Source organism: Leopardus geoffroyi, chromosome E1, assembly GCF_018350155.1.
Source record: "Leopardus geoffroyi isolate Oge1 chromosome E1, O.geoffroyi_Oge1_pat1.0, whole genome shotgun sequence".
Lineage (NCBI taxonomy): Eukaryota > Metazoa > Chordata > Mammalia > Carnivora > Felidae > Leopardus > Leopardus geoffroyi.
The window spans coordinates 42881088-42897588 of NC_059330.1; the positions used below are offsets into that span (position 1 = coordinate 42881088).

The 16501-nt window shown below is 47.2% G+C and overlaps 1 protein-coding gene across 1 annotated transcript in view; it reads left to right on the forward strand.

The window, feature by feature from the left end:
• The window catches only part of DBF4B (DBF4 zinc finger B), a 33618-nt gene that overhangs the window by 9009 nt on the left and 8108 nt on the right, over positions 1–16501 (forward strand). Inside the window, 7 exon segments of the mRNA XM_045489190.1 lie at positions 4927–5081; positions 8354–8539; positions 9157–9207; positions 9978–10065; positions 12413–12489; positions 14143–14176; positions 15623–15668. Coding sequence (XP_045345146.1) covers positions 4927–5081; positions 8354–8539; positions 9157–9207; positions 9978–10065; positions 12413–12489; positions 14143–14176; positions 15623–15668 — 637 coding nt within the window.

A 16501-nucleotide genomic window follows, 5' to 3' on the forward strand; every position in this document is an offset into this window, starting at 1 on the left:
TCAATCATAAGTTACCATTTTACCTTTATAATAGTAAGTATCTTGAAACTATACAAATACCGAGGTTTATTTATTTATTTATTTTTTTACTTTGATCATAAATGATCTTTACTGAAGCATGCCTATTCTTGTAGCTCAAAACAAATATTTTGAAAGAATGATATACCTAATAAAAATTGACATGAGTGTTTTATTTAAAATTATTATAGGGAAAAAAATAACCAAAAAAATAAAATAAAATAAAATTATAAGAGGGGCACCCGGGTGGCTCAGTAGGTTCAGCAGCTGACTTTGGCTCAGGTCATGATCTCGCAGTCCACGAGTTCCAGCCCCGTGTCAGGCTCAGAGCCTGGAGCCTGCTTCATATTCTGTGCTTCTGTCTCTCTCTGCCCCTCCCCTGCTCACATCTGTCTCTCCCTCTCACAAAAATAAATTTAAAAACATTAAATTTTTTTTCATAAATAAAATCATATTAAAAACAAATAGACATTTAGAAGATATTTGTCATTTTAGAAAACACAGGCAGTAAGAATTAAACTAACTTTCCAAACTCACTGCCAGAATTAAAATTGCGTATCACAGAAATGTTTAGTAAAAAATATTGACCAACAGATTATAGCACAAAAGTTGAATAAATAAAAGCCTTTCTGATTCTTTTACCAAAAAATCATGAACTATTGAATTAACAATAGAAAGTTCACATTAACTTCAGAAAAAAAGGGCATCTACGCAAAGCAGTCAAGGTGATCTGTAAAATGCAGTGTTGTATTTACACTGTGTATGATCAACTGAATGCAATAAATTACTCTGGAGGACTTTTTTTTTTTTTTTTTTTTTTTTTTGTATTTATTTTTGAGAGAGAGCGAGACACAGCGAGACAGAGTGTAAGCCGGGAAAGGGCAGAGAGAGAGAGGGAGACACAGAGTCTGAAACAGGCTCCAGGCTCCTCACTGTCAGCACAGAGTCTGACATTGGGCTTGAACCCACGAACTGTGAGATCACGACCTGAGCCAAAGCCGGACGCTTAACAGACTGAGCCACCCAGGCGCCCCTGTATTATTTTTTTAAATGTTTATTTTTGAGAGAGAGAGTGTGTGCTAGTTTAGGAGGGGTGCAGAGAGAGAAGGAGACAGAGGATCCGAAGTGGGCTCTGAGATGACAACAGAGAGCTTGAGGTGGGACTCCAAACTCCCGAGCCGTGAGATCATGACCTGAGCCAAAGTTGGACACTTAACTAACAAAGCCACCCAGGTGCCCCACAAATATCAAATTAAAAAAAAATTTTTTTTTTTAACATTTATTTATTTTTGAGAGATAGAGAGTGAGCAAGGAAGGGGGAGAGACAGAGGGAGACACAAAATCCAAAGCAGGCTCCAGGCTCTGAGCTGTCAGCATAGAGCCTGACGCAGGGGCTCGAACCCACAGATTGCAAAATCATGACCAGAGCCGAAGTCGGACATTTAACTGACTGAGACACCCAGGCACCCCTAAAAATTGTTTAACGATAGTTTTTTATTGAGGTATGATTCATATTCTATATAATTCATCCATATTATCACAATGCCTGTTAAGTATTTAAATATCCCCTCAATACGATTATGTGACACAATTTACAATATTTGATTTACTGCATATGGACTGTCCAAAGGGGGTGGGTACTAATTATTATCACTCTTTCAGAAGTGAAGAAATAGAGATTCAAAGACACGAAGTGAGATTGTGACTTGCCTAGAGTTACACAGCTAGTAAGAAGCAGAGCAGGGACTCACAACAAGGTCTCTTCTGTGAAATGTCAAGGTGACTTTCCAGTATTTTCTGTCTCTGAACTAGGGCTTTCAGGAAGAGAGAGATTTAGGGGGCCAGAAGGTAAGTGCCTGAAGGTCAGGTGCCAGCTGAGGATGGGAGAGCAGGCTCTGGGTTTGGGGGAATAATGCTGCTATGTAAGTCAACATCTCTTCCCTAAATAGTTCCCAGTCTGATGGGGAGTCCAGGGGTTCATCCTGAAGGAGTAAACAAGAATATGAAGCTGAAAAATACTAAGAGGAAAGATAATAAGTAATGTGGAACTCAGAAGAAAGATACTGAGGAGGTGCAAATGAGTCTGACTGGGCAGTAGCAAGGAGAGATGCAGGAATTTATGGAGTCAAGGAGTTTTAGGAGATTGACAAAAATATCTGTTCCAAACCCCTCATTTATTTATTTTTTACTTTCTAATTTTTTTTTTTTTTACATTTATTCATTTTTGAGAGACAGAGCATAAGCGGGGGAGGGGCAGAGAGAGAGGGAGACACAGAATCAGAAGTAGGCTCCAGGCTCCAAGCTGTCAGCACAGACCCCGATGCGAGGCTCGAACTCGCAAAGCGCGAGATCATGACCTGAGCTGAAGTCAGACGCTTAACCCACTGAGCCACCCAGCCGCCCCAGTTTTTTAATTTCTAAACGGCCAAGTCAATGACCCGGTGTTTTCAAAGTTTATTTATATACCTTGAGAGAGAAGGAGAGAGAGAATCCCAAGCAGGCTCTGCACTATCAGCGCAGAGCCTAATGCGGGGCTCGAACTCACGAACTATGAAATCTTGACCTGAGCAGAGATCAAGAGTCAGATGCTTAACTGACTGAGTCACCCAGGCGCCTCAAACCCCTCATGTAAAATCCAGCAGTTTTATTAACTATATCATAGTGTTTGCTGTTCTGGGTCCATTTTTTCAACTATGTGATAAACTCTTCGAATTTGTTAGTTCAAAACATTTTTTTATTTCAGGGAACTATGATTTTTAGTATTCTGGGATTTTTGTTTTATTTTTTGTCTTCAGGGACTCTCATCTGTATATTAGAAGTTCTTTGCTTCAGGGGCGCCTGGGTGGCGCAGTCGGTTAAGCGTCCGACTTCAGCCAGGTCACGATCTCGCGGTCCGGGAGTTCGAGCCCCGTGTCAGGCTCTGGGCTGATGGCTCAGAGCCTGGAGCCTGTTTCCGATTCTGTGTCTCCCTCTCTCTCTGCCCCTCCCCCGTTCATGCTCTGTCTCTCTCTGTCCCAAAAATAAATAAACGTTGAAAAAAAAAAATTAAAAAAAAAAAAAGAAGTTCTTTGCTTCAGGGGCGCCTGGGTGGCTCAGTCGGTTGAGCGTCCGACTTCAGCTCAGATCATGATCTCACGGTCCATGAGTTCGAGCCCCGCATCGGGCTCTGTGCTGACAACTCAGAGCCTGAAGCCTGCTTCCGATTCTGTGTCTCCCTCTCTCTCTGCCCCTCCCCTGCTCATGCTCTGTCTCTCTCTGTCTCAGAAATAAATAAAAACATTAAAAAAAAAAAAAGAAGAAGAAGAAGTTCTTCGCTTCAGTGGTTGTCACATTCTCTTGAATCCTTTTTATCTCTTCAAGTTGTTTTTTTTTTTAAGTTTTATTTGAGAGAGACAGAGATAGTGTGAGTGGGGGAAGGGCAGAGAGAGGGAGAGAGAGAATCTCGAGTGAGCTCTGCACCATCAGCGCAGAGCCTAATGCGGGGCTGGAACTCACGAAATCGTGAGATCATGACCTGAGCCAAAACCAAGAGTCGGACACTTAACCAACTGAGCCACCCAGGCACCCCTATCTCTTCAAGCGTTAAGGTTTTTTTATGAAAGTTTTCAATCCTGCAACAAAGTCTAAAGACTTTTACATTGAGCATTCATATACACACCATTTAGATTTTATCATTGACATTTTAATATATTTATTTTATCATGATGGATTTCTTTTAATGTTTATTTTTGAGAGAGAGGGGAACAGATGATCCAAAGCAGGCTCTGCACTGACAGCATCGAACCTGTTGTGGGTCTCAAGATCATGAGATCATGAGATCATGACCTGAGCTGAACCCGATGCTCAACCGACTGAGCCACCCAGGCGCCCCTATCATGATGGATTTCTATCCATTATATTTTTGATACATTTCAAGTGATTTGTAGACAGTACCTTTCTCTCTAAATAATATAGCATGCATTTCATTGATCAGAATTCCATATGTATTTATAGGTTTTTCTCTTTTATATACAAAGAAATGCACAAATCTCAAGATTATATTCACTGAAGGGTTGGGTGTTTTGTTTTTTGGAATTTTTTTTTTTTTTTTAGCTTTATTGAGGTGTAACTTACCCACTATAAAATTCATTTGTTGTATGCTTTCAGTGATTTTTAGTTACTTTACAGAGTTGTACATCTAATACAATTTAATTTTAGAATATTTTCATTACCCCAAAAAGAACCTCATGCCCATTTTCAGTCACTTCTTATTCCCACCCTCGGTCTTAAGCAACCGCTAATCCAATTTCTATTTCTGTATCTTTTCCTTTTCTGAACATTTCATATAAATGCAATCATATAATATGTGGTCTTTGTATCTGGCTTTTCTGACTTAGCATGTGTATGAGATTCATCCTGGTTGTAGCATTTGTCAGTGGCTCGTTTTTTTGTTTGTTTGTTTTTTTGTTTTTTTATTGGCCCAATAATATTCCATTGAATGGATACACCACATTTTGCTTATTATTTTATTTACACTTGAATTATTTCCTATTGGCTGAATGAATAATGCTACTATGAACATTCTTATACATGTTTTTATCTGGACATACAGTTTCGTTTCTCCTGGGTTTATGCCTAAGAGTGGGATTGCAGAGTCGCATGTTAACTTTATGGTTAGCATTTTGAGAAGCTGCCAAACTATTTCCTCAAGTGGCTGCACCATTTTAGGTTCCTGCCATCCACGTACCAGGGTTCTGATCCCTTCACATCTGGGCTTCATGAAGGTAGGAACGAACGCCAGTCCCAGGTTCATCTTTATGTGCCCAGGGTCTAGCGGGGGCACACCACAGAGGCTGTCGTTGAGCGTTGTTCGGCTTGCGTGACTCTCAGCCCATGCTTCTCACTTTGTTCCCTTTTGTTCTTTCCTAGGGGCTCAACTGGAAGTTTCCAGTTGTCTGGAAAAATGCCGGATGAGCTCTGCAGATGCTGGGAGGCAGCCCTTCTCTGGAAAGTCCTTTTATCTGGATCTGCCTGCTGGCAAGAGTCTCCAGTTTTTGACGGGGGCCATCCAGCAGCTGGGTGGGGTATGTAACCTGCTTGTGACTTGTGATATCATGTGCCTTTGTGGGTTATCGGGCAGGAGCTGGAGAGGGATTGTATCTGTGACTTCTAGGTATTTGATATCTTTGCTTCTAGTGCTCGCTTCGGCAGCACATATACTAAAATTGGAATGATATCTTTGCTTCTGGACTCTTAGTTTTCACAGCTTCATTTTATTATTATTTTTCTTTTTTAATATCTATTTATTTATTTTGAGAGAGAGAGGTAGAGAGCGAGCAGTGGAAGGGTAGAGAGAGAGGGAGACAGAGAATCCCAAGTAGGCTCCCCACTGTCAGAATGGAGCCCAATGCAGGGCTCGAACTCACGAACTGTGAGGTCATGTCTTGAGCTGAAATCAAGAGTTGAAGGCTTAGCACCCAGGTGCCCCTTTTTTCACCGCTTTCTTGAGATGTAATCCATATACCATACAGTTCACCCATTTAAAATGTACAACTCAATGGTTTTTGGTGTATTCACAGATATGCAAGCAGTGTGAATACACAATTTTAGAACCTTTTCATCACCCCAAAAAAGAAACCCATACCCGTTGTCGGTCACTCCCCATTTCTCCTCAATACACCCAACCTGGGTAACCACTCCTCTACTTCTGTCTCTATTCTTTTTTTTTTTTTATGTTTATTTTCTGTGTAGCTATGTGATCATGAATACATTTTTGATTACCAACGTTTTGCCCATAACCTTAAAGCAGTAGCACTTTGCTATCGTTATTATCCCTCATGTTATTTGTAATGAGAATATATTTCTTTGAGTGGATTATTAATTTGCCTAATGGTTACTCTGTGGACATTGAGATTATTTCTAAATTTTAACTCTTTTACATAACACTGGTGAAAAACTTCCCGTAAGAAGCGTTTGCCGTATTTGAGTCCTTTAAAATATTTTTAAGCCATGTGTGTGCCGCGTGGCACTTTTAGTAAGGGGTTGACATGGGGAACTCTCGAGTTTCGAAAATGGGATGATAGTGCTCGGCTCCAAAGAGGCGGGCAACTAGGGAAATGACTTGAATAAGCTTGGAATGCAGAGGCTCTTTTCTGTCAAATGAACAGAAGCTCAGGAATATAGAAGCTTGGCAATGGGGAATGTACCAAGTCTTGATTATACACCCAAACTGGCCCCAAATTACCTTTTGAACTTTTAGTCTCTTCTTTCATTTAGCCTGTGCTGTGTGAAAAAACCACCCCAGAACTGGGGCTTAAAACAAGTTATTTCTTACTACTCTGTGGAGCAGCTGGGTGGTTTCTCTGTTGGTTTCATCAAGGCTCCCGCCTACAGCTGCATTTGGGTGGAGGGTCAGCTTGGCTGGAAGGATGGAGTTGACCTCACACATCTGGGAGTTGGTGCTGGCTGCCTCTCTATGGCTTCTCAGGTGTCGTTTGAGAGGCTTCTTACATATGTTGTATATACGCGTAACATCATACGTGTATACAGTAAGCTAGACCAGCCTGTTGACACGGCGGTCTCATGGTAGCTTTCTAAGAAGGTGAAGGGAGAAGCTACACGACCTCTTGAGACACAGGCTCTGGAACACGTTTCACTACATTGTGTTGTTCCAGAGGAGTCTGATTGAAGGCGATGGAAGAGGGGGCTCTGCCTCCTGATAGGAATAGCCGTCACATTGCAGAAGAGTAGGCAGACTGGAGTGGGAGCCACATGCAGCCATCGAACCATCGGCCGTGTTTATAGAGGACAGTCATTGTCCTCCTCCCCCCCCCCCCCACTCTTTGTTTTTGCCATATTAGAGAACGTAGGTACTCTCATTCAAGCCATAACTTTAAAGATTCTTTTTGTGATAAAACGTACACAACATAAGATGTGCCATTTTAATCCTTTGTAAATGTACGGTTTTCAGCATTAATTACGTTCACGCAGCTGGGCCGCCGTAACCACTGTTTCCACAACTTTTATCACCCCAGACAGACACTCTGTAACCAGTAAGCAAGAACTTCCCACTTCCCTTTTCTGCAACCCCTGTCCGATCCACCGTCTGTCTCTGTGAATTTGCCTATTCTAGAGACCTGTCAGTGGACTCACAGATAGTCGTTCTTTTGTGTCTGCCGCCTTTCACTTGGCGTAATCTTTTCCAGGCTCATCCACATTGCAGCGTGTATCTTCACTTCATGTCATGACTGAGCAATATTTTGTTTTATGTACACATCACATTTTGTCTATCATCTGTTGGTCACTTGAGTTATTTCCATTTTTTGGCTATTATAAATAATGTTGCGGTGAGCAAGGATGTACAAGTATCTGTTCAAGTCCTTGTTTCCAGTTCTTTGGGGGGCGTTCCTAGAAGCAGAATTGCTGTGGTAGACGTTGGTAGACCGTGTTTAGCTTTTTGAGGGACTTAAACAGTTGTTGGTTTTTTTGTTTTGTTTTTGTTTTGTTTTAAGCTCAGTGCTAAGTTTCTCATCCAGTCCACCCTTCAGAGAGGGCCATCATTCATCCTGACTTTTAGTGGTGTGCTGGAGGTGGAGCCAGTTGTTAGCATCTCTTTCCAGTTCCACGTCCAGTAACGTCATGTCAGTAGCTTGCAATCAGCCATAGTGGGAGTTCTTACCCCCCAGAAATCAGCACATGCTTTGTGGCAGGGATTTTTCCCTGGCGAGTGGGTCACTAAGCATTGGCCACCTCGCCACTGCTTATTTCCATCTTTTCTTCTCCCCACAAATGTGAGTTGAGTGTCCTTGTGCTTCAGGCACTGTGTTGGGCCCTTGGGATACAAAGATGAGTCAGACCCGCTCAGTGCCAACGAGGAGCTTACAGATAGGATGAGCGGATACCTGTGCAGCTCAGTAGCAGCCAAACTCTTGTCTTGTTTCATGTTTTTGTTCCTATTTTTGGTAGTGTGGTCAGGATCACAGGCGCGGTGTCTGGATGCCCCCGAGTGTCTTCACAGGAATGCCATGGCTTAACCAGCTACTTTTAATCCTGTTGGGCCCCGCCAGTGTGCTCTTTCTCTGTGCAGACTCAATCTGGTCAAACCACAGAGCCTGTGGCCTTCTGCTGCTGGGTCAGGAGCAGCAGTTCTGGAGACAAAACCTGTATTATATATATAAACCCTATTATGTTTCAGGATGATGTCTTCTTGAGGGCTCGGTACAAAACTGCACTTGGTCTATTTAAGGACATTGATTCTGAAACTTCTGGCAGCCAAGATTTCCTTCCCCAACCTCTCAGAATCGATAATTCTACATCTGCCTTCTGGTTTTCAGCCACCTCTGTGATCTGGTTTCAGGTAATTGAGGGTTTTCTGAGCAAAGAAGTAAGTTACATCGTGTCCAGCCGCAGGGAAGTGAAGGCAGAGAGCAGTGCGACAGGCCACAGAGGCTGCCCCAGTCCCAGCGAGGTCAGGGTGCAGACACCGTCCACGGCCCATCCGAAGTGCGGCCACCCCCGGCCTCCACAGAAACCCACAGACTCGGTAAGAACCTCGTCAGGTAGGAAAGGTGTGTTTTCTGAGCAACGGAAATAGGCCTCAGTGAGCCGTTGTGGGCAGTCTCTGGCTTTAGTTCCATCTGGATTAATTTAACCTCTCATTTGAATTCAGAGACTGAAAATATTTTATCATAGCTCTAGATCTAAAGACCTTCGCAACCGGTTATCCCCACGCTGTCCCTTCTGTGATACATTTCACTTCTTAAGGGACTTCAGAGTCAGAGGGTCAAAAGCAATAGGAAGGTCCTCTGTAAACCAGAGAGGGCGTGTTGAAATTGGCCCAGACCTGTCTGCTGGGGGTGTGGAGACTCGTAAAGAGAGGTCTGAGAGTACTGGTGACACTTTGGCCTTGGGTAGATTCAGAATGCGCTTCTCCACCTGGGTCCAAGCTGCAGCTACCTGTGGGTGACCCGGGACTGTGTGTGGCTTTACCTTTACCTCCAAAAGGTTCTCTAGGCTTCTGTTTCTGCTGCTCCTCAGCTGTCAATGCTCCCAGCTTTCCAAGACACATGACTCCCAAGCCCTCACCAGCACCTGTGTGAACATCTGTTTGTGCACAGGTGGGCTGCACAGCGTAGCTCATTGCCCTTCTCTTCCTGTCAGGTGCCTTTGAGCAGAGGGAAGGAGCTACTGCAGAAAGCCATCAGAAACCAGGTGAGCGGAGTGGGGCGGGCTGCAGGTGGACGTCTCTGGCACAGGGGAGGATCTAACCTTTCTTAGGAGGGGCTTCTGAAGTGCTGACACAGAACGCACAACCTGTGAGACGTACCGTCCTTCTTTTCTTCTTACAAATGAGGAAGTAGAGCTCAGAGAAGTTCAGTGATTTGTCCAGGGTTACCCAGGGTGGCGGTGGTAGAGCCCAGATTTGACTCCCTAATCCTTCCCACACCAGAGCCTAGCACGAGCACCTTGGAGGGGATGCCGCGCTGCACATAAGCCGGACTTTGTGCATCTTTTAGCAGTTTGTCCCTTTTGTGGGACCCAGAGCCATGAAAGTGAAGCAGCGGGGGGGAGGAGTTCAGGTGATCTCGGGAGCACAGTGGGTAAAGTGGCATCGAGAAGGGGGCGCAGGCTGTGGCAGGGGAAGGCCGTGTGCCGTCCTGGGGCAGCAGGGCAGGAACGGCCTGAGGCCAGCACAGCTTCCTGCTTGATGATGGTGACGGTCGGTCGGTCGCCAGTATTTATTGTGAGAGCTTTCCTCCAAGAGGCCCTCCTGACAGCTCTCTGGGAAGCCTGTGCTGCTTCCTGGTCACAAGTGCCTGGAGCAGCAGCCCCCGCCTCCCGCTGTGGCCAGCGCTTATGGAGGAGAGGGTCTTTCAGGGGACTGGGGTAGACTCTCCCATAACGTCTCTTCACGGGGTGCCTCAGAGCCGCTCAGGCCTTGGGGAGTCTCTTGCTCCTGCCTGACTGCTTTGTCTTCCCAGGGGAGCAGCAGCGGAGGAGGTGGCGGGAGCAGCAACAGTCTCCTGACCAGTGCCCGCTCCTGGGGAGTGAGGATCCTGCATGTGGACGGTACCGTTTCTGCCCAGGGCTTCTGGAGAGGGGTGTTGGTGACTGACTGGGAACATCCGCTTTTAGAGGGATGTCAGCCAGTATGAGCTAGCTGAAAGCCGAATGTACCCACTCATCATGTGGCCCCACAGCGGTGGGGGGTGTGGAGACCAGCAGTAGTCCTAGCAGGTGCTCGGTCCTAGCACCTAGGACGGTGCTGCTTTGTGGAATGCCCTACAGCTCTCCTCAAGCTGGTGTGATGACCCTTTTCACAAACCGGAAACCCTCCTGGTAGCCACAACCACTTACCAGCTGTGACTCTGTGCTAGGAATGAGCTCAAGTCAGTCCCCACTGCAGTCGTTTGTCCATTGTACAGATGAGGTAATTGAGCCTTAGATGTTAAATAAATTACCCATAGTTTCATCAGAAGCGAGGGGGGTGTGGGGCGCCTGGGTGGCTCAGTCAGTTGAGTGTCCGACTTCAGCTCAGGTCATGATCTCACGGTCTGCGAGTTCAAGCCCCGCGTCAGGCTCTGTGCCAGCAGCTCGGAGCCTGGAGCCTGTTTCGGACTCTGTGTCTTCCTCTCTCTCTGCCCCTCCCCCGTTCATGCTCTGTCTCTCTCTGTCTCAAAAAAATAAATAAACGTTAAAAAAAAAAAAAATAGTCATATAAAAAAGAAGTGAGGGGTGTGGCCCACATTCCAACCTAGTTTGACCTGACTAAATTTCATGTACTTTCGGGGAGCCTCTCTGGCTCGGTGGGTAGGGCATGCAACTCTTTGATCTTGGGGGTGTGAGTTTGAGGCCCACATTTGGTATAACCTCTAATTTCTTAAAATTATTTTTATACAAAATTTTAACTAAAAACATTTTTTTTTTTAAATAAAATCTTAAACTTTTTTCGTGGGGCGCCTGGGTGGCTCAGTCGGTTAAGCGGCCGACTTCGGCTCAGGTCATGATCTCGCGGTCCGTGAGTTGGAGCCCCGCGTCGGGCTCTGTGCTGACAGCTCAGAGCCTGGAGCCTGTTTCAGATTTTGTGTCTCCCCCTCTCTGACCCTCCCCCGTTCATGCTCTGTCTCTCTCTGTCTCAAAAATAAATAAACGTTAAAAAAAAAATTAAAAAAAGAAAAAGAAACTTTTTTCGTATTTATGTAGGGTTTCCTTGCTGTAACCACCTGTTTGCAGGCTGTAATAAATTTACATTAGAATAGCTATCCTAGGGGCAACTTGAGTGGCTCAGTTGGTTAAGCAACTCATCCCAGTTCATCATCTCATGGTTCCTGAGATCGAGCACTGCACGTTGGGCTCTGCGCTGACAGCACAGAGCCTGCTTGGGATCATATCACTCTCTCTCTCTCTCTCTCTCTCTCTCTGTCTCTTCCTCTCTCTCCCTCTCTCTCACCCTCTCTATCCCTCTCCCTCCCTCTCCCTCCCTCTCCCTCCCTCTCCCTCCCTCTCCCTCTCCCCCACCTCCCCTGCTCATGCTTGCTGGCACACACAACATGTGCAGACTCTCTCTATGTCAATAAATAAACTTTTATTTTTTAAGTTTTTATTTATTTTGAGATAGCACAAGTGGGGGAGGGGCAAGGAGAGATTGGGAGAGAGAGAATCCCAAGCAGGCTCTATGTTGTCAGCACAGAGCCCGATGCGGGGCTCAAACCCATGAACCATGAGATCATGACCTGAGCTGAAAACAAGAGTCGGATGCTTAACCAACTGAGCCACCAGGTGCCCCCAAATAAATAAACTTAAAAAAAAAAAAAAAAAAAGAATCAGCTGGCAGTGACTGACTCTCACACCCAGCTCCACCTTGAGTCTAGGGTTTTCTCTAATCCATTGTAGGGGGCTGAACCCTATCCAGCCCAAGATCTGCCAGGGCAATAGAAAACTGCTCAGGAAGGTCCTAGTCTGGGATGTGGAGGGCTCCATTGTCACTAGAAAATCAGCCATTTCTGACGTGGTCTAATTTCCTGCCTTCCAGTGTGTTAGGGAAGCTCCTGCTGGGTCTGCCATATACAGCTACATCTGAGTAAGTCACATGACTGGTCTCCCCCCAATGGAAGCAGCTCTTCAGTGGTACATTAAAGCCCTTGTGAGCCATAAGGCACCTCCTGTTCAAGAGTTGTGTTCAGTACTACAAAACAGAGTGGGGCCAGCTTAGGTACTTTTCCCAGGATAGAGGACCCAGCCCTTTCTTTTATTATCAGCAGGTGCAGAGGTGACACATAGCCAGAAGGTGGCAGGCAAGGCTGGTGTGATCCAGTGGGCCAGGCCAGTGAAAAGTATAGCCCCTGGCCCCAGGAAGGGGCCACGCTGGGGAGATGAGGAGTGGCAGTCTGGCCACAGCCCTCTGTTTCTTCCACAGAAATGATGATGCACGTGCAACAGCTGTCTCTTGACGCCTTGCGTGTGAAGAAACAGGGGCCAAAGAAGAAGCCAGAGGTAAGTCATCCTGCTGAACTGAAAGGAAATAGATGATTTGTAAACAGTGAATCTGTGACAACTTTGGTAAATCAGTGCCCTGTGCAGCCGTGTGTTCTTGGCCATCCTGGATCACGTACAAGAAGTGCAGCCTCTCAGCACACCCCTGATGTCCACAGCCTCCCATTGCCCTGTTCTCTCTTCCCTGTGTTACCCACAGATCTCCCGTGGTATACTGAGGCATTCACCGTGGCCTAGGCCGGGGACTGCCTGTGGGTAGTCCTGGCCTAGATAAAACATAAATGATCATGGCCTGCTGGCCAGGCTGCTGTTCTGGGGACAGCTCTTGGCCAGGGATGAGCCTGCAGATTGCATGGGTGGGGGCAGGGGATGTTGTGGTTTGAAATAGCTGTCACCTTCCAAATTCTTATTTGGCTTTTCCTTCCTTTGCTGGAGTTGGAACTGTGTGTACCACACACCAAAACCCAGGCTGATTTTTAAAGTCACGGTGTCTTCATCCAGCCTAAATCTGAGAAAGATTAAGCCTTGCAGGGCCTGGCACCCAGGAATAGGACCAACAGTGGTAGTAGACCACAGCCATACCAGATGGAACCTCTGCCTCAGCTCCCCTCGCTCCACACCCTCTGGTCTGGGAGTCTTCGGGGTTTTGCTGCTGCTATTAAATAGATTTTCATTGTTCACAATTCAAAAGGTTATGCAATGAGTCTCTCTCCCCTGCGACTTCTCTTCCCCAGCCACCAGGCTCCCTCCCTGAGATAAACAGTGCAAACAGTTTTTCAGGTTTCCTTCCAGGATCCGTGCATGTACAAACAGATATGTCAAAGTCCCCCCCCCCCTTTGTGCAAATGCACAATATTTTTACTTTGCTTTGTTCACTTAATAATCTATTTTGTAGATACTTAGGGATCTTCCAGAGTGAGTTCTGGGTGCAGTCTGCTGATGTTTGAGGAAATACGGAAGCTGCTTTAGGTTATGTTTGCCCTGGAGGTGTGGCCTAGAAGAGAATCCTAATCTCACTGGGCCCAGAGGCACAGACAGTCATGGACCCACTAGATCTCTCCTGCCCGCCCCCACCCCAATTCTACCTGATTTCTTACATTTTTCCATTTAGTTTGTAATATTAGTTTGACCTAGGCCTAAACGTTGGTCTTGACCAAGAGAGTCCTAATACACAAGACAGGGCACAGGAAGGCAAGAGGCAGTCTCTTGACACTTGTCCTGTAAGCTGATCTGGGATGCCAGCAGTGCCTAGGAAATGCAAGCTGCCATTTAGTGAGCACCTGCTCTGCATCAGTCTGTTACCTACTTTCTTTGCATTTGTGCCACATCGGCCAGGTAGGGAGGTGCTTGTCATACCCCGGGTGGCACAGCTCCACTTGGTGCCCAGGCCTGGGGCTTCTGTGGCTCTTGCTCTTCACTGTCCTGCATTTCCTCCACAAAGTCAGCTGCCACTGAGATGCACACACCGCACTCACCGCTCCTCGTGTCCCTGGGGAGGCAGAGGGAGCCGTCCTGTCAAGTTGGCTCCGCTCAGGGCCCAGCCCATAGCAGGAAGCAAAGTGGGGCAGACTCCCAGCGACTCGGTTCACCGGGCCCTCTTCCTCGACCCTCTAGCTCCCTCGCATCCTTAACCTATTTTCCCTTTCCATTTAGGGAACGCGTCCAGCAGAGTCAAGAACGCGGAAAGGTCAGTGTGGTAGCTTTCCTCATCTAATTGCAGTCCCTCCCTCCTAAACGCTTCCCCACGGCTCCCTCTGTGGCAGCATCTGCTCACTTTTCTGCGGCAGGAAGTGAGTCCAGGTTGTGTTGCCCTGTTGTGTTTCCAGGGCCTGAGCTTTGCAGACAGGAGGGCAAGAGAGGGGTACCCATGAGCAAGTCCAGGGCTGCCCAGCCGGGGCTTTTCCTTGGCGCCAAGACCCCACGCAGCCGCTCTGGCTCCTACGTCCCCTGCCCGTTCTGGGCATTAACTGAAGTTCGGCTTCCTTTTCCTTCTGATTCAAGAGCAGTTTGGGGTGGGCAGTTTGACAGCTGCCTACCACTTTCCCAAATGCCAAACTCCCTGAAATTGACAAACAGGCAGATTGACAGCCCGGCTCCCAGCCCCTCTTGGACCGCAAGAGAGTTTCTCCCCCTGGATGTTTCTCCCAAAGATGCTCTTTAAGTGGCATTTATTCGTGCACAAGCAGGAGCTAAGAAAAGTCACTTGGCACCTCTCATGTTCAAAATTCAAGGAAATCTGTGGGGGAATTGATTTTAATCACTGTCTGAGTTAATTAGAAAGACAAGAAATCGCCCCCAAAAAGTAATTAATGGGAGCTGCTGCCATGTGAGGAGTGAGGCTGCTTTTTGCTTGGGCGCTGGTGGAGCCTGGAGTGGGTCTGCGAGCTGGGAGGCGCCAGCCTCTGGATGGGGTCTGGGGCTGTTATCTCTGACAGGGCTTTGGTCACTGTGGGAAGTAGAGGTGGTTCTTAATACCTAAGAGGTTTTAGAAACTGTGTGAATAATTAGCTAGTAGAGGATGAATCTCCTGATTAACTGAGCAAATTTGTCTTCCCAGCACCCCTTTCCCTGTTCATTCAGGAACGAGATTTCACCCTTGATACGTTTTTTTTACTGCCCTCTGCTGTGATCCCTAAACACTCTTTAGCTCTCTTCCTCCCTGCTCTCCCCCAGAAAACCCAGGATCCTCCGGGAGTGTTCTGCCTGGGAGTGTTCTCAGGCCCCTCAGGATTCTGAGACTCCCAAGAGGAAAGGTCAGGGAAGGACCCAGGGCTTTAAGCAGAAACCAGCTGGGGCTGGGTTCTGCCCCGCAGCCAGGTTTCTGACCTGCAGCTCACAGCCTCCAGAATCCACACACGGGAGGGTCCTGTACCCTGCTTTGGGGCTCGGGGCACCCTGCGGCCTCTCCCCAGTGGGGGAATTCTCTCTCCCAGGGTAGAGGCCGGAGGAGATGGGAATGGGTGTCCTGCCTCAGCCAAATGGAAAGGTGTGCCTCGGGGTGGCGTAGGCTCCCGCTCTGAGCAACTCTTAAACCTTGGCAGAGCCTTACCTCTCTAGCATTTCCTGTGTGTGTGTGGTGTGGGCCCTGCATCGGAGTCCACAGATGGCTGACGTGTGTGCTTTTTCTTTCCAGTGGCCAGACTGAAGGCACCATTCCTCAAAATTGAAGATGAGAGCAGGCAAGTGGTGGTGGTTGGCGGGGGGTGGGGGGGCCTCTCCCCTTTCCCTCCCCTCAGACCCACCAGGCCCGCACAGAGGAGAGGTGCTCAGGGGCCCCAAGCTGACGTGGGGGTCATGGAGCCCCTCAGCCCTGCACCTTCGTCTTCCCCAGAAACCGCTTTCTCCCCCTGTCATGGAGAAGTCTCCCACAGACCAGGAGGAGCCTCTGAAGGTGGCATTGCACAGGTGGCACTCCTCTTGGTCATGAGTCAGAGGTTAGTGACCCTGTGTGTGAATTACCTCTTTCTAATGCTCTGCTTTTATGAGCACATGACGTCCCATCCAGGCTCATTACTGCTCCTCGTTTCCCTGTGGGCGTACACTGATGCTTAATACCGAATTGTTGCTGGCCCAGGACAGTGCCAGTATGGTCCTCGTGGCCAAAGCCAGGGCTCTTGGGGTGGTGTTGGAGACTCCCTTGTCAAACCACCCTGTACTGGAAGCCTTTCTGGTTGGCTGTGCAAAACCCTTTTCTGACACCTGCTCTCTCATGAGGAGAAAGACTGGCATGAGGAGACTCTGCCCTTTTCCTAGTGGGGAAATCAAGGTCAGAGAAATTAAGAGACTTGTATACGGCCATTTTGCCAATGAATCTTAGCCCAAGGCCAGAATCCAGATGTCCTGCCTGGTGTCCTTTTCACTCAGCCCTAAATGTCCACCAGTATGGCCCCTTCTTACCTAGAGCAGGAGGGTCACATTGGTTATAATCTATGAGCTGTTAGTCACCTTGGTTATTACTGACTCTTCGATAAGCACTAGATCAAAAACCTGCGAATCTATAATTATCTCAGAG